The following is a 20,047-nucleotide window of genomic DNA, read 5'->3' on the forward strand; positions in this document are numbered from 1 at the left end:
AAAATGTGTACATTTAATTTTTTTCTAGCTTCTTTCACGCGATAGCGGTACCTTTTTTGTTCACTATTTATGTGTTGCGTCTAAATATGAATTGTAACACTTTATAATGACTGAACAGGTAAAACAAATACTTCTCAAGAAACAGAAAAAGAAGACTACTTTGAACAGCACCAGACTATGTATGAATAAAAACTCAGATCAGAATAGAATGGATGATGTTTTTACAAGATTTGTCAAATCAACCATTCGATATAATGCATGAAATCAATGATTCAAACGAAGCAATGGACATGTGGCATTACTTACTTGTCAATGATTAGATAAACATGCACCTGTTGTTACTAGACGTGTAAAAAATAAAATATCAACCAGAATGGTATACTAATGAAATTGGTAAATCAAAATTCCAAAGAGATTATTTTCACAAAAAGAAAGACACTGAAAATTATAAAAAATATAGGAATAAAACTTGTGAATTAATTCGTTCTGCAAAAGCAAAATATTTTATGGATGCAATAGATAACGATAAAAACTGTAGAATTCTTTGGAGGCATTTGAAGGATATGAATTCAACAACAAAACAGGAAATTGACATTTTAACACACGAAGGAAAAGTACTTATAAACAAAAAATGATATTGCTAACTGCTTAAATGATCATTTTAGCACAGTAGGTGAGAAGCTGATATCAAATCTTCACAAAAGTTTTAAATCTGAGAAAATTAACAGCTATGTCAAATCAAAAATAAATGATGATGCTTAATTCTCATTATATACTATCACAAATGATGAGGTTCTACAAGCTCTTAAAAAAATCTAGACATAACTAAATCAACCGGAACTGATGGTGTTGGACCAAGAATTTTAAAATTATCAAGATCGATTGTAGCAAGCCCCCTTGCTCACATAATAAACCTTAGTTTATGTACAGGAATATTTCCTAATATATTAAAATTTGCTAAAGTTGCTCCCATATTTAAAGGAGGGGATAAAACAGATCCAAACAATTATCGACCCATTTCAATTTTACCCACTGTGTCCAAGTTATTTGAAAAAGCTGTCTTTCAACAACTATATTTATTCTTAACCACACACAAATTATTAATACAACAGCAGTCTGGATTTAGAGAAAAACATTCTTGTCATACAACAATCATTAAAATAATTGATAAATGGTTAGAGGAATTGGACAATGGAAATTTTACCGCTATTCTTTTTTTAGATTTTAAGAAGGCATTTGATACAGTTAATCACAATATACTTTTATCTTAACTAAAATTATACAATTGTGATGAACACTCTGTAAAATGGTTTTCATCATACCTTTCTCAGAGAATGCAAAAAGTTAAGTTAGGAACCACCGAATCAGAATATAAAACTGTAACTTTTGGAGTTCCCTAAGGTTCTATACTTGGACCTTTATTGTTCCTTATCTATATCAATGACTTACCATTAACCTTAGAATATACAGAATCTGATCTATATGCTGATGATACAACTTTACATTTGTCATCTAAATCTATTGTAAATTTAAGTATATGTTTAAATAAAGACTTAGACAATGTTATTAAATGGTGTAAAGAAAATGATATGATGATAAATAGCAAGAAATCAAAATGTATGCTTGTTGGATCAGACAGAAAACTGGAAAGCTGCAATGAATGTGTATGTGTTTTATCACAAGATAATATCACTTTAGATAATGTTGAAGTTGAAAAACTTCTTTGAATTCATATTGATAAAAATCTATCATGGTCAAATCAAATTGATAAAATATGCGAAACTATTTCAACCAGAATATACCTGTTAAAAAGGTTGAAACGTTATTTACCGTCAAAGGGTCTTATTCTGTTTTACAATAGCTATATATTACCCATTATTGACTACTGTTGTACAGTATGGGGTCTTACCACAAACTGTAATCTGGAGAGGATACATAAGCTCCAAAAACGTGCTGCAAGATTAGTTTTATCTGTTTCTTTTGATTTTGAAAATATCAAAACAACATACACCAACATTGAACTAGCTTTATTCTTTGATACTTTTCTGTTTGTTGTGTTCACAGTTTTATATGTTTTGTTAACCGTTTGTTTCACTATAACACTATGTGTTGCAGAATAATGGAGGCACAAATTGAAACATTGGGATAAATTCAAGAAAATCATCAGATATCCAGTAAAAGCAAAAACTGTTTTTTACTTGTATATTGCTAGTTAATGTTAGTCTACTATTGTATAACATTACCATTGCATGCACAAATGCATTATGTCGAATTGTTTAATTTCTGTATTTTTTATGATTTTTCCGATTTTTAAAATCATGTCATTTCATGAAAAAAAACCTGACAACAGAAATACAAAATACCGTGACAGATAAACACTGGGGTTAATGTGATATCTATTACTGCAGTTACGTATACCCAAAGGTGGCGGACGACGTTTCTGGTCAATATTTTTTAGTAAATTCTGAAATGATTTTGTATTATTCTTCAGTATTTAGTGTCTTTTTTAACGTATTATTAAGATTGAAACTGAAATGCAAAGTTTTTTGTTCATAGGTCAACCGCTAAATTGAGAAATCAGCTGTCCAAAATGATATGGGTAACTGTATAGACTGATTTACGTAACTGTAATAAATATTTAGAAAAGGATATCCGTAGCTGTTGTTGTACAAGTACCCTCCAACGTCTACTCTGTGTTTTTGTTAGATTAATTTTTATTTGTATCCACCCGATAATGATGCGTTAAGCTTTTTTCAACTGCTTTTTAAAGTCTGGTATTTCTTTGTAATTTTACACCACTGTCCCATATTAGCAGGGATTGGGAGATGATATTATGTCAAACCCCGCCACATTCTATATGTGCCTGTCCTAAGTCAGGAACCTTTAATTGAGTAGTTGTTGTTTATTGCTGTTGATCATAGGCGTTGTTTGTTTATTTTTTGTACTGTTCTTGCATTGTTCTGTTGAACCACTGTCCCAGGATTAGGAGGAGGTATGGGCGCCCACTAACTTGTTTAACCCAGCACAATTCCGTATGTGCCTGTAACAAGTCAGGAGCCTGTAATTCAGTGGTTGTTGTTTGTTGCGGTTTTACATATTTGTTTTTCATTAATTGTTTCGTACATAAATCAGGTCTTAGGTTCTCTCGATTTAATTGAGATCCATTTGACATTTCGGTGCCTTTTAAAGCTAACTATGCGGTATCAGGTTTGCTAAATGTTGAAGGCTGTACAGGGACCTATTATTGTTAATATCTGTGTTATGTGGTCTCTCTCTCATTGGCACTCATACCACATCTTCTTTTTTATATATGTTCAGGACAAGTACAAGTTAAAAACAGATACAATAGGTAGGTCTTACAATAGAGGCCGTCCGGGATGGAGGACGGGGAAATTTTGACTGCCACAGACAAATGATAGTAAATTGGATAGGGACGGAAATTTGGCCTTGCCACAGGCCACCTATGGCCCACCAAAGAGTTATTGCAAGGATTTTTAACGTACAGAGAGCATGATACTTTTACTACACGAGGCATCGGACCGGACATGGATTCGTACTTGATACATCCCGCACAGCAAAAACGGACGCCCGCTTTGGCTAGGGTTTAACTGGAGGCAGATCAATTGAGACAATATTTCTATTCCCCAGTCACCCTTGGGTGCCTTAACGCTTTTATTCTAGGTACTCACGTTGTTTGTCATCTTATGTTATTTTCATTTGTCTTTTTGGTATATTGCTAACCTTTACTAAATGTTACTTTTTAATTATTTTTTGGTAATATACTTTTGGCAAGGCTCGATATTTATACATACCGAAGTTGTTTTATCGTGTTATGGTCATTCTTTGAACTCTTGCCTTTACATTTTGAAATGAACTTTATCTTTAAAGTGTCTATATGCCATTTTGGCTATTGTTTTGGAAATAGTTTAAAATTTTGTTTTACAGTGATTACGATTTTTCCATGGCGTTGTCAGTTTTTTTTATCTATGAGTTCGATTGTCCATCTTTTAGCTAGGACAAAACCATGGTCCCTTTGTGCAGCTAGTATGAAAAAAGTCCAACTACATGTCATGTTTAGAATATTTGAAAAACATCAAAGTCCTGTGGCCATGCACACCTCCATTATGTGAATAAACATCATACAAAATTTTAAAGCTGTAGCACTAACACAGTACGAGGAGATAGCCGGAAAAATTATGTATCTTTATTCTGCCGGACAAACGAACAGACGGACGTACGGACAGGGAATAAATGAATATGTTCCTAAACATTTGGGCATAAAAATGACGATAATTGACGATTTTGGTCTTGTCAACTTATTTGTAGATTTTTCTTTGCTTGACATGCTTGCTTTTTACACTTTATCTCCATCTATAATGATGTTCAAGTTGATAAACAAAAATTGCTATTTTCTTTTTTATTTTATTTTCTGGAACAAGGTTACACCCTTCAAAAAAACTTGGGACAGAGGTTCCCCTGACTCCGGCTTACCCGCCAGGTTTAGAGGGCATTCGCCCATTATAATAATGCTGAAATAGAAGATACAATTAATAAAGGGAACACTAAATAATGATGAAAAATGGAACATATCATGCGAAAACTACTTGCACTACTCAAAATTGACCCCACTTCCCGAAAAAATCAAATCAACCATTTGAATTAAACAATAGAAACTGAAGACCCCTTTTCATTATTTACATTAATCTTCAAGTTCTGATCATTTAATTTTTTCATTTTCCCATAGACTTCTACATATAGTTAAGCCCTGTGTTCCATATTTAGAAGTGGTGGCCATGTTGTTTGTTTGGTAGGGTCACCAGATACATTTTGCAATCAAAATACCCTAATGATAGTTGTGGCTACGTGTAATTCCATTTGGTCCAGTTATTTGGAGAGGAAGATTTTGGTAAAAGTTCCACAGTTTAAGAAAATTGGGAAAATAATTACATTAAAGGGCAATAACTCCTTAGGAGGCCAGTAGACTTATTTGTAGATCTTACTTTGCTGAAAATGTTTGCTGTTTACAATTAATTTCTATCTAAGAAATTATTCAAGATAATACCCCAAAACAGCAAAATGTAAAATCACAAAAATACTGAACTCCGAGGAAAATTCAAAACGGAAAGTCCCTAATCAAATGGCAAAATCAAAAGCTCAAACACACCAAACGAATGGACAACAACTGTCATATTCATGACTTGATACAGGCATTTAGTTATGTAGAAAATGGTTGATTAAACCTGGTTTTATAGCTAACTAAACCTATCACTTGTATGACAGTCGTAAAAAGTTCCATTATTTGACAACGATGTTTGAACAAAACAAACAGACATAACAGGTATAAATGTCAAAATAGAGATACAGCAGTCAACGTTGCGTTATTATCTTAATCACTATAAAAACAAACACATATATAAACAAACATTTACCATGACACAAAAACACAATGGCGGGTTGTATAAGTACAGAGCCACGCATAATAACAAAGTATAATAACACGTTATTAAGACGATAAACAACGTCAACAGCCATAATCTATACCCCAAGACTATCGTGTATTATTTGTGAAGTTGAAACGGATATTTTATGAACAAGGTCTTGGTACTTTCCGATGAACTTTTTTTTCGAAAAAGGACAAGACGTTGTTTGACATATTAGCCCTAGTTCATCAATCTTTTGCGCAGACACTTGTGACGTTTACAAAGTCTAAGTAGTTACTGCATGCTCTTGAATACCGAATGTATATCCCAAATGCAGGTGAAGTTGTTATATTGCTACTAAGGTGGGGGAAATTGATATATTCAAAATTAAAATCGTCTTGTTTATCATAGATTCCGAGTACTGAGATGACGGTGTATGTCAAATTCGATGAATAATTAAAAAAAAAATGAGACGGAAGAAGTTCTGGAGGATATATTAATGGAACCCAATCCGAAAAGTTTGGATTGTTAATGGAATGAACATCATCAATATATCTGAATGTGCCAAAAAAATGACCTGGCTTCATTTATCTTTTTGTTTTTGACAAGTGTCTGACAGAACTCCGATTCATATGAAAATAAGAAGAGGTCGACAAGGAGAGGCGTACAGTTCGTTCCCATATAGGAATGCCGACATTTTGTACTGATAACTAATAACAATTATAGGTTTTAACAGGTAAATTTTGACATTTTTATGATATTTTGTGTTTTGCGATCACCTCCTTCCTCAGTATCTTAACCATAAATTTCTCAAAGTTAGCAGTGACTTCGAACAAATCTTGATAGGGCATTAGCTACGATATATAAAACACATTTAAATATATTTTTTGTTCAATTATTAATGAGAAGGAAACAGTGAAATAGTAATTCGCTTTTTGCAGCCAGTTTGGTTCAATTTTTTGTCAAGATAAGCCAAGAAACATCGTTGACTAATAGTTTACCTGCAAGTTACTCATTTCTCATGAACTCCCCAATCATGTTACCTTCAATTAAAGCCAATAGCAAGAGATGGGTTACATATAAACTGAGCGTGCATGAATGTTCAACTGTTAAAAGGAAAAGAATATCAACATTGAAGGTGAAACAAGGGTAAACCATTTGGTGGACTGATTTGATCAACAAAAACTAATTCTTACACAGATAAAAATAATGATAAACAATAATTTCAACCTCTAAAATGAAATCAAACAAACCTAGAAAATCCGATTGCACGTGTTCGCTATCTATTTATATGCGATTTAATATCTGGTTATATTTAAACGAGTTCGGGCATTGATTTTTTTTTAGATTTTTTTCTGATTTGGAAATACATCTTATTTGGTCACTTGTAAAGAGGGGCGAAAGATAACAGAGGGACAGTCAAACTCAAAGATCGAAAATTATCTGACAATGCCATGGCTAAAAAAGAAAAAGACAAATAGATAAATTATAGCACACAAGACACAACATAGAAAACTAAAGACAAAGCAACACGAACCCCACAAAAAACTGGGGGTGATATCAGGTGCTTCGGAAGCGTAAGTATATTCTGCTCCACATGTGCCACCCGTCGTGTTGCTCATGTTATTACAAACCCGGTAAGTAGTCTTATTCGGTACGCCACATTCTTGAAAAGGGAACGGGATTGTAGTTACGATATAAGGAACATATCCGATATCATCTGTGAAACGGATATTCCATAACGGTCAACTTAATCGTGATGGCGTCCGTAAAATTTACGAAGGATGATTTCGACTTCACCATTTGGAACCATTGTCTCATTGGCAATCACAAGGCATCTTTTTTTAAAAAAATTTAGTATGTTATAAATCAAATATAAAAATTTGAGTCAAATAGATGAACATGAATTTGACAGTTAATGCCCTTCAAAACTATAAATTCAAACGATGAATAAAGACGACACTTATTGTCCCAAAATATTGCTGGTGAATAACAAAATCAAATTTAGTCCTTTTTTTGCCAAAATAATGTTGAGAAAGAAAAGAATAAAATAATAGCCAGCCTGGATAAAAACATTATTTCTACATTTTAGCAATACATAGTTACATTTGTGACCTACAAATTGAGGATCAACCGATTTGTGAAATAGAATAAGGTTGATTGATTACTAGAAAAGAAAGATGAAACTAACAATTTTAGATGAGGATCATTTTTGTTTTCTTTAATTCTGATATTTTTTTAGTTCACCTTGCCTAAAGGGCCAAGTGAGCTTTTCTCATCACTTGGCGTCCGTCGTCCGTCGTCGTTGTTAACTTTTACAAAAATCTTCTCCTCTGAAACTACTGGGCCAAATTTAACCAAACTTTTTGGGTACCTTTTTAAAAAAATGTGTCAGATGACCCAGCCAACCAACCAAGATGACCGCCATGGCTAAAAATAGAACATAGGGGAAAATTGTAGATTTGGGCTTATATCTCTGAAACCAAAGCATTTAGAGCAAATGTTTATCAGGTCAAGATCTATTTGACAAATCGGACGACCCGTTCTTGGGTTGCTGACCCTGAATTGGTAATTTGAAAGGACATTTTGCAGTTTTTCGTTATTATCTTGAATATTATTATATATAGAGATAAACTGTAAACAGCAATAATGTTCAGCAAAGTAAGATCTACAAATAAGTCAAATGACCAAAATGGTCAATTGACCCCATAAGGAGTTATTACCCTTTAAAGTCAAATATAACAATTTTTCGTAAATTTTTGTAATCTTTTACAAAAGTCTTCTCCTGAAACAACTGAGACAAATTTAACCAAACTCGGCCATAATCAGCATTGGGGTACTTAGTTTAAAATATGCGTCCGATGACCATGCTTGCCAACCAACATGGCAGACATGACTGAAAATAGAACATGGGGGAAAATGCAGTTTTCAACTTATATCTCTGAAACTAAAGCAACAGTATAACGGTTGCATTATTTCATGCATCATTTATAAATGAAAATATGAGGTGAGCGACACAGGCTCCTTGGAGCCTCTAGTTTTTATTTGACATATATTTTATAATCTTAAATTCCGTGTTTTCGGTTTTTGAATTTTAGCTACGGCTATTAAAAGTTGTGGATTCAATTTAAGATTGAAACAAAATACAACTTAAAGGCATCCCTTATTTTTTTTTAATACTTTTGTATTTACATTGTTTCATAGATCAAATTTATTGTTCAGTGTATTTTCACTTGTGTTACTACGGCTTTTGATTGAGTTAAAGTCATTTCAATTGATATTTTATAGTGTGTCTTTCTGTGTTGTGATGTTACACTATTGTTTCAGATAAGGGTGAAGTTGAAGTCATCCCTTCGTAAATATTCGGACGCCATCACGAGTTTGTTGACCGTTATGGAATAACCGTTTCACAGATGATATCGAATATGTTCCTTATGTCGTAACTACAATACCCTTCCCTTTTCACGAATGTGACCTACCGAATTAGACTATTTACCGGATTTGTAATAACATAAGCAACACGACGGGTGGCACATGTGGAGCAAGATCTGCTTACCCTTCCGGAGCACATGAGATCACCCCCAGTGTTTGGTTGGGTTCGTGTTGCTTAGTCTTTAGTTTTCTATGTTGTGTCATCTGTACTATTTGTCTTTTTATTTTTGGCCATGACGTTGTCAGTTTGATTTCAATCTATTGAGTTTGACTGTCCCTCTGGTATCTTTCGTCCCTCTTTTGGTACAACTAAAACGTTTAAACCGGCTGCAATTGTTTGCACCTGTCACAAGTCAGGAATCTGATGTTCAGTAGTTGTGGTTTGTTGATGTGGTTCATAAGTGTTTCTCGTTTTTTATATAGATTAGACCGTTGGTTTTCCAGTTTGAATGGTTTTACACTAGTAAATTGTGGGGCCCATTATAGCTTGCTGTTCGGTGTCAGCCAAGGCTCCGTGTCGAAGACCGTACTTTGAACTATAATAGTTTACTTTTATAAATTGTGACTTGGATGGAGAGTTGTCTCATTGGCACTCATACAACATCTTCTTATATCTATTGATCCTAGCTTGTTAGGAGTAAACGTATGTAAATCGCTAATAGCTGAGAGGGTAATAGAGCAGACAGCTACCATGGGAATAAAGACTTAAAACTTAAGTTAAAACCAAGGGTGTCACATAATTTTACCAGGTGTACATTTTTACAATCTGTTATTTATTTTGTTGTCCTCAACAACCGATATATTGTGTTCTTCGAATGGTGATGATCCATTTAAAAGTAAATTATTTAAAGAAATCGTACCTAACTTGTTTTGAAGGAACGAACATATACTTCTTTAATTTATAAAAAGCTATACATTAATATTTAAATTTAATAGGTTTTAGTGTATTGGTTATTGTTCATTGTTGCAGAATATCCGTCTTGGGAAATAAATATGACTGCCGGAGATAAACTGATACAACTCGAATTTTTTTAAATAAACGACATTTTTATAGTTACAATTGACACTAGACTTAGCTTTGTTTAGAATGATTGAAGTGCAAAACTGTTTGCCAGGTAATGTATTTGTTTAAATCATTTATAAAGCTTGGACAACTAGAAGAAAAATAAAAAAAAAAATACTAAAATCTCGAAATTTAATTATATTTTGCATTATGTTAACAAACATTCAAATGCACGCAACGTGTAATGGATACATTGCGGTGAACGACATCATTGTTAATTTCAATTATTTGTTCTAAATAACTAGCATGGGTGTTTCATTTCGAACGTGCATGCCGTTTTTAAGACGATAGATTTAAAATGAAGTTACTTACAACTTTATCAAGGTTTTTGATTTTTTGTAATTTTTTGATCAAACATTTGTAGTTACATTTTTTTCCTTTCTTCACCAGGTTTTGTTATTGGGGTTGAGAACTTCTATGTTGTATCTATTCTGAAGAATACATGTATGCCTGTCAGTACGTTTTGTTTTTCTTAACATTGTGCACTTAACTTAAATGTACGTCAATTAGTCTTTGGTGAAAATATTAGGACTGTCAATCTACCAAAATCACTTCGCGATGTAGCAATTAACGTCTGGAATCAATTGTACGGCGTTTACATCCCGTGGTATAGAACCATGTAACATGTAACAATAAACTGTATTCCATATGTCTTTGTGTTTTCACAATTACGTATTTGCTTACTTATAACAACGTTTTATGAGATATTCAAACATAAATAAAGGTGCCTCGATTGTTGCCCGAACTTTCTTTCCTGTTTTAGATGTATATACTAGTACGATGGCATGATAAAAATCAATTATCCAGTCATCCAAGCTTCAAATATAAGGCAATTGTTAGTGCGAGATGATAACGTTACCACTCACTCAATCGTGAAATGAAAATCGTTTTGTGACTAACCTAATGCTTGTTGTTTAAAGGTTTGGTTGGCTTGCTTGCTTTTTGTAGTATAAATGATGGTCCATCTTAATAACAATGATTAAGCGAACATTTATACAAACAAAGCAAGCAAGCAAACAACACCTTTAAACTACAAGCATTAGAAAAATAGCTATAATGACGTTTTATTAATAAGTGATGTAGATTTAGACCGAAACCGAAAACTGCTTTTTCGAAGACTGAATTGGCTTAGCTGTCCAAGATATATGTATTCAATGAGTGCTTTTCATAAGAAATGATAAATTTAATCCTGCATACAGAACTGGATCTTGACAAAATGTTTAGAGACAATAGAATAGACTATATTAGCAATAAATGCCGGAATTTATTGATATATTAACTCACACTTTCAGTCACTATGTATTTATATATAATCAATCCTTCTGACTTTATAAATTTTGTTAGAGAGTCGGCTGAATTAAGATTTTATACGATGCAAATTATTTAATGTCCTCCTGTAAAAATGCATCGCATTTACAAAAGAAATGATTCGCCCTACTGTGAAAATGAAAGTCGAGTATCAATATTCGACAGTAAATATGGATTGCTTCACAAAAACAGCATAGTGGAATTTGATTCAATATCAACAAGCTGAATTACAGAATCTGTATTAAGTTATACAACATTAAAAATAAATATGTTAAAAGGTACATTTTTTGCAAAATAAACTTAACTGCTACTTTTAAATCTCGTGCACGCTCTGATAATGAACTTTCTTAAAACATCATATTTATCTATGTGTATATCAATTTTACACCTGGATGGCTTGAGGCGCGATAAAAACCCGTTAGCATCTCATACCTATATCATGAATTTATTAAAACAGTACACATTATATACTATTTCTATTTTATTCAAAAATCATAAATTTGTCGTCTTTTTATTTATCATTCTACATAAGAAATTCATCACGTATACAGTAAAAATTGTATTTCAGGATTCGCACATTACATGTTCATACACTGATTTAATTGAATTCGAGATAATGAAAATGTACATTTCAAACTTAATGAATCGTTTAATGTTGATCAACATTAAAAAAAAATGGGAGGTTTTTTGTGCAAGAGGCACCAATCTGCCAACACAATGTGCACAGTGTGAATATGCACGAGTGTAACGTATCAACATAGATATTTAATCAATATAACAACGAGTAGAGGGGACATGTATGTTACTACAGAGAATTTTGAAGTTTACAACTGGACATATATTCAGGTTATTAGTCCGGCTGTTTCACTTTCCAGGAAAAGCTCTAAACATGAAGCCAAACCAAACGTCTGCATAGAACCAATATATACGTCAGTATGGTTAAACAGTTTAAGTTTAACCAAACATCAGCATGTTGAGAATAATTAGCTGGGTTATACATCAGCATTATATCATTTAGGGAGTTAAATCATACGTTAGCATGGGCTCAACAAGGGGAGTAAAACGATTCCACAGCATCGTGAATAAAGGAAAGTGTAGATGAAATGGATTGGTGTCGAAAACGAACAATTAAACATTATGTAAGCATGGTATTTATGAACATTCAAATCATACTTCAGTTTGAAATTTAGAGTTAAGAAATTTACTGGATATACGACAAACAAATAATATAAAGCAATTAAATGAAGAAAAACTAATTGATATAATATCTATATTGAAAAAAGTACAGTTATATAACTTACATAAGTATACAATCAATCTACTTTATAGCACATATTATAACTAATAAATGTCTTTAATGTACTGACAACAAAAGAAATGTTTTGGGATGGCCGCGACAAAAGTTTAAACAATAAAAATTCACGCAAATAAATGAAAACATGACATTCGGTTCGAATAGCAGGCTGTATTGAAGTATTTCAAAAAAAGTACCCTATAATACATCTACAATCATTACGCACTACCGATCAAATGAAAATATTTAAATGGTTCATATTGTCTAAATTAGTGATTCTTATATTTACAAGACTGGATGTTTTGTATCATAATAAAAATGTTTGTATGAAAGGTTATATATAATGTCAGGAGATGTAATATAATTCCCAAATTTAACCATTTGTGTTCAAATAACGGGAATGTATACATTTATAGGTTTATATATGGTTTTCAATAATGGACAACAATTAAAATTACAAAAATACCGAATTCCAAGGAAAATTTGAAAAAGAAAAGTCCCTTATCAAATGACAAAATCAAATGCGCAAACACAACAAACGAATAGAAAACAACTGTCATATTAAAACCCGTTTTGACAACCTTTTGTCAGTTATACAAGTGCAAAAATGCGAAAATAAATGTTCTCTTTAATAACAATTCTCGAGTTTGACGTACATGAATCATCGCAAAAGACTGAGTTACAGGTTTAAGACTTGGGACAGACACTTACTGAGTGTTGCAGGGCTACAAGTGTTACAACGCTTTTATGCTATGCATGTTTGTTAAAAACAATTTAAAATACTTTATCAAAAATCTTTTCTACATCAATTATATGGCGCTAAATACATTTTTGAGTAACTAAATATTAATGCTTGTAAAACATCGCAATTACTTAAATACAAAAAAAACCCAATTTATTTCAACTGTTTTGTTATAATTAAATGATACAGTTTAAAAGTTACGAAGTGATAGGTTTGGCACATGTGTATTGCTTAAGCACAATATCCAGACTGGTTGCGTCTAATTAATGTATGCATTAGACATGTTAGATAGTTGTTGCCTGCAACAATTGTCCAAATAGGCAAAACCTAAAAAAAAAAAGAGATCAAGCGCAACGATGACACTAAATGCTTTGAATTAACACCAACAATTTTGTGTAAAAATGATATACTACTTGCAGGGAAATTCATCATTAATAAAAATAAGTTATGCAATGTAGTTTGATACAGTAAGGGACACAAATCAACTTGCACTGCACGTGTAAAAAAATAGAAACTTCTTTTACTAAACTCATAATATAAAAATATATTCGAAACAGCACTATTGGGAAACATAAAAAAATCAAAATATATAAAACTGTGAAAACACCAAAAAAGAAATAATCAAAGAATTCTGCTAACTCTTTGTTTGTGTAAGGTGTAAAAAAAGTGCTTTCCGCTTTCCAAGCAGACTCTTCCGTCTTTTGGTTGCTCATTTTTAGTAATTTGACTTTGATCAAGATGATCAAGATGATTTATTCTTCCGGCTTTGCATTTTAACTTCAAAAATTTTCTCTCCAAGGAATGCTTTCATTTTGGAGCCTTGTCGTGTTCTGGTTGATGGAAAAGTCTTATGATCAATATCGTAAAGATAATCACGAGACAGGCCATTCCCAATGTTACTGTAAGAAATACCACTGCAAAAGAAAAGTTCTATTAGCTAAAAATTATTACAGTTTTACTGATCTCTATTGATAAAAACAGAAACTGCATCTATAGAAAGGCAAGTGAGAAGATGATATTTAATGCAACACTTTTAATGACATATTCACAATACTTGCCAATACATATGCACGAGTAAAGGAGTTTTAGTCTTAAATTATCATTTTGATCTTGCCATCATCTAAAACATCTTATTAAGAAGTTATTCGGTCATGTTCAGTCTTTCAGTCAATTGTTGGACTTAATAACTGTGTTCAATCCGATCTGGTCAGATAATTTGTTTAAAATCAATTAAGTACTATTCAGTAGCTTTTGAGACATTTGAGTATGATGTTGATGTTTACAGGAAAAATTAAAAAAAATCTACCGAACAGTCTGAATACATATTGAACATTGAAATAAGTATTATCTTATACACGTCAAAACCATACTAAAAAGATTTTAATACACAAATAAGACGACACTATAAGGAAGAAGATTTCTTGTCAGTTAAAAAAGGCAAACAGAATGACATATAACATTGATTGATTGATTGATTGATTGATATTTGTTTTACGCCGCCTTAATTAGCGCAAAAAGCTTATCTCGGCGATATATTGCATTGCGACCAGCCGCGGAATCTGGTTAATAATGCAGTCAAAACAATTATTGTTGATGAATATCTCTCAAATAAATGTTACTTTACCTAGAACTGATAATGTTTTGATGTCGTTGGCATACTGTCTGAAAATAACGTCAGTAAAACTGCCAAAGCAAGTAGCACTGTCAGAATATATCCGATTTTATCTCCAGATTCGAGAGGCAGAAAAAATGTAACGAATGTTAATATGGCAGTTAGAATAGTCGGAAATATTACACTCATGAGGTAATGACCATAATATCTTTTAAACTCCATTCGAAACAAAAGTTCCGAAAACATCAGTTCGTCTTCAGTTAGATCAGATGTTTGCTGGGAGGTTTTTACAATGTCCCATTCTTCATCTGATCTGAAGTCTTCTAAATTTATATGAGTTTTGAAAAATTCTATATTGACAATATCAGCAGGGAAGCCCCAGCTAGCTAGTTCTATGTCACAGGTTTGACTGTCATATGGGAAGTACGTCACATCCATGTCACATGACGTTGACAAAACAGCAGGTGGTTCCCATCGTACTTTTCCGTTATATTGTATTCTAACAGTTTGTTCAGCACCAAGATTTTTCCGTAATTCCAAAATGCTGATATTGAAATAAAATATTATTTCGTTATATATTTGTTTCACAAGAAAACGAAAGAAATGTGTTAATGTTACATCTTTAAGTTGGAATGAACTAATAGATGACCTAGAAGTCACAAATATACAAAATAAATTGGATACATTCACGTATGTGTTTACTCGTTATCATAGCTAGTCAATATTTACTTTTCAGTTAAATTCTGCTTTTATAAACAAAATGATTAATATATTCATATATTAAAACAATTCTGTACGATGAAATAACCCTACTTTTTCTTTTGTTTATTACTGTTAATAATTGTAATACAATAAAATGTAAATACATGTACGTACGAATTCTGCACAATCAATTCAGGGTGCCAAATTTTGTCCTCGGGTACATACATATAGTCAATATCTCCATAGGATGATTTTGTCCATGATAAACGACTATCATTCCATACTTAAAATACCACATAAATTGTTCAGCTACAGTTAATAATCGAGTATAATTTTAAACGTAACGCTAACTTTGTATATATAACGCAAATTTGCAGATCAAACATGGTTATATAAAAAATTAAACTATGGTAATAGCCCTGTATAGTAACAGGTTACTCCTTTGAGAACGTCTGTCATAAATTGTCACATATTTGAATGTATATGATTTGATGTGAAATCATGTTCCGTGTAACAAACCTTGATAAAGTCGACCAGCAAAGCATTACAAGACTAACAAAAACTATTTCATATAAAAAGGTTGGTCGAGTGGTCCAGGGCGCTTGACACAGTACATGCAGTGTTGCGACACTATGTCTCAGATGCAGGGGTTCGATTGTCGCTGCGGGAAGAACAAAAATTGTCTAAGGTCTTTTGTTATAACCAGACATTTTTTAAAAATTCTATATCTAAGATTGTTCCTAGGATTCTATCGTATTTTGTTTTTAAATGCAAATTAATAGAAACTGAAACGTGTTTCTTTTTTAAATCCGAGAAACTTTTTGGGTAATTTAATGTTGTACAAAATTGCTGGCTATCAATGATCATGATGATACACATTTTAGAAATTATAACATTTTCCTGCCTTTTAGAGCAAACAAAAAATTCATTTTTTGAATGTCTGAGGATTTTGTTACCAGTAAAACAGTTACTAACACTGTGTTGCCATTTAAATACTATATATACAAATGTAGATGTAAGAACATATTGTTCACAAATAAGTATAGAAAACTCTCTATATAGAAATGTGTATGTTTCTTAACCCATGCGCAAAAGTTAAAATAAATCAAAAGTGGTAATTGTTAGAAGCAGTATTTAGTTAACCAAATATATTGTAATATATGACAAAAAATGACATAAATATTATAAAAGTTAAAGTTCTTTTGTGTGTTTAAAGAGCCCATTCACATAGGTAAATTCAAAATGTCATTTAAGGTAAACATATGCTTATTCTTTAATCCGATATTCAAATAAAAAAAGGCCATTATTGGAATGGCAAATGTGTCGATTCACGGGTACGTCTGTTTGGAGTTGTAAACAAAAGCAGTCATAACTACTAAGTATATAATTTTGTTTTATTTTTAATATATAGGTGTATAGAACAATAGTAACACGAATGAGATGAAATAATATCGTATTGACAAAATTACCATTGAATTGAATTTGCTATTTGATTTGTCATTATACATGTATTTGTCTACTTTTAACGATAAATTCAACATCTGAATTGTTGAAGAAATAGGGGCAAAGCAATAATTTACAGGTGGTCTCATAGCGCTCAGGGTTTCTATACATTCCAGTGAACAAATGTATGGAAAATGCGTATTGCCAAACAGTATGACTTGTGAATATTAAAATAAAACATAACACCACGACACTTTTTTTGGCAAAAAATACAGACTTATAGAAAGAAAATATACAAGGATCAAACGTTAATAAGAGACTCTGTATAAAAACATATATATATCAGTTCATCCAGCATAAGAAAAAATAAAAGTGACATTATCCTTTGGTCAATTAAAAGGTATTGAAAATAAAATGTTTTACTGACCACGGTAAACCATCCTGTTGTCTCCAATATCTGTTCCTTTATATCCTTAAAAAGATAAAATAAAAATAAAATTGCTATTATGTGTTATTCATGAATGAACATAATTAGCTTTCTCAGATATAAATCATATTTTGTAAACTAGGATTAAAGTTCTTGTACTTCGTTCTTTCTGCATATATTGTAATCTTCTCTATTTGGAAGGCACATTTTATATACCTTTTAAAGGATACATCTTCATATTTGTCACTGTAATAGGAATGTATGTTAGTTATTCCTTCTAATTTGATAGAACTGTGTGAAAAAAATGCTAGACAAACAAAATAAGCAATAGTTCATTGCATAAAGTAAAATCATGACTAATGGTTGTTTTCTAAGATTTTTGACATATAGATCGGACATTTAATGCAACAGCTTGAATATATAACACCATGTTGTATGGTACTATTGGCATATCGACAATATTTTTCTATGTGCATATCGGTTGTTTTTGTTTAAAGGGGCACTAGGTGTCAAAATCATGTTCACAGATTTAACTCAAATTCTCATATTAGATTTATAACAATGTAAAACATTTATCCAAATTATAAAAAGTCTAAAATAAACAATTTACAGGGTATGGGCTCGATAATATGTAGCTTTGTTTCGTGTGCATTTTAGTCTAGACGCCATCTATTTGACTATCGAGATGACCCCAAAAACAACCGACAGTCACATTACACTATATAAATATAATCATATATATAAATAGATATATGGTCCTCGTGCAAATGTATTTTTCTATGTCTGTTGATTTCAATTTTAAGGTTAAAAACAATAAGTAATACCTGTATAAAATGATTATTTTGTGGATCGAATGAGTGAATCAAAGGATTCATCTTTGTTTCACTTTCAATGTTGACATTCTTTTCTTTTAATAGCCTAACACGTATCAATCATGCATAATAAATCTCTAGCTAAGGGAGTAAATTGAAGTTCACATGAATATGGATTCAATGACGTCGAATTATTCACTTGCAAGTGAATAATTCATCATCGATGTTTCTAAGCTTATTTTGACAAAAAAGAACCATACTTGCTTCTAATAGCGAATTATTATTTCGCTATTTTACTTTCATTAATGATTGAACAAAATAAATCATAATTAATTTTTTTTATGTATCTCGTAGCTAGTGCCCCTTTAATAATTTGCATTTTAATGATACTTTTGCAAATTTCCGTAACAGAAACTGAGAATATACTTACAAAAGAATTAAGGGCCAACAAGTTTTACTCTACACTGATATCTACTGGATAGTCAGGAAGTACCAGTTTATTGTAACCTTCATCAGTCAAATCAAATAAGAACTTGTGAATTTTATTTGCGTACCTAACAGTGTAAGATATATAATTATTGTCTGCTCTATGGTCGGGTTGTTGTCTCTTTGACACATTCCCCATTTCCATTCTCAATTTTATTTTAAGATGTCGAATGTTTCAATACATCTAGAAAACATAAAAATTATTCATTATTTTAAATAAAAGAAAGCTGCAATATTCATATAAACATAGAAAAATGCATAGCTAAAACTGACTCGTTTATATGAGAGTATTATAACTTTGTTTGTATGTGATTTGTGTGCTTGAATATCTGTTCGGAAAAAAGATATGTTGAGTAAACGTTAATTAGACAGTTACCGACTAATAAACCTGCAATGACAATAGGTCAATCTCTAAATATACGTCAAAAATCAGTTTTGAATATGGTTTACAAAATATCTAAGATCTACCACACACCAACTCTAAAGACAATAAAAAAAGTGATGTTTTATACAAAACAATCAAACGAGGCTTTCGACTTAAAACATGCACTTTGCATTGGGATAAATCAACTGGTTTACAATATCAACAAGCTATACTTGACATCAATAATAACGACAAGTTCATAAAAGTATATATATCAATTATATTTTCTAAATTCGGTGCGTTGACTTCTCGGAAGATCATTTACTTTAAATTATTTGTATGCAGAATTTGATTTGATTTAAAATGATTTCTAATTAAGTAAGAGTGTACGGGATACACGAGTTTCGTCTACATAGAATAATCGATGACGCTCGAATCGAAAACATTTGTAATCAATTACATACACACACAAAAAATCATGTTCACCGTTTTGACTCAAAGAATAATCTATAATTTATTTTGCAATCGATTTTTAATCTATTATTGCAGAAAGTAATACATTTCTTTGCAAACCAGCTGTCATTTTTGCAATAGTTAGCTGTATGCATTATGCAAATAAATAAACCTGACCTTTGCAGTACTTCCCTCCAACATTACAAATTAGTACAAACAAAATTCCTCTTCTTGTGTTGAATCCTCTAGATATCAATTTTCGATTGGCATGTGAAGCATGTAGCTAGTACAGTTATTTGTTTCTCAAAATATTTTATATCTCGATTTAGCATTTATAACTTATTTTATCAAATGCCACTGTGAAATAAATTGTCTTTTCCGATGGTCTCTGTGATATGCATTCTATCCATCTATATTTTCTCAATAACGAAAAATATGTTATTAGGTAGATGAAAAATTTTTAAATACTAGATCGGGAGTGCATGGTTT

General features: G+C 31.7%; 1 protein-coding gene across 1 annotated transcript in view; it reads right to left on the reverse strand.

Annotated features, from left to right (window-relative positions):
* Positions 1 to 13,870: 13,870 nt before the first annotated feature.
* The window catches only part of LOC127720251 (neuronal acetylcholine receptor subunit alpha-3-like), a 28,573-nt gene continuing 22,396 nt past the window's right edge, over positions 13,871 to 20,047 (reverse strand). Inside the window, exon 6 of the mRNA XM_052226741.1 lies at positions 13,871 to 14,173. Within this exon, the coding sequence (XP_052082701.1) occupies positions 14,067 to 14,173 (107 nt within the window). The 3' untranslated portion in view covers positions 13,871 to 14,066. The remainder of the gene's footprint in view (positions 14,174 to 20,047) is intronic.

The sequence above is a fragment of the Mytilus californianus genome, unplaced genomic scaffold (genome assembly GCF_021869535.1).
Source record: "Mytilus californianus isolate M0D057914Y unplaced genomic scaffold, xbMytCali1.0.p SCAF_11, whole genome shotgun sequence".
NCBI classification, from domain to species: Eukaryota; Metazoa; Mollusca; class Bivalvia; order Mytilida; family Mytilidae; genus Mytilus; species Mytilus californianus.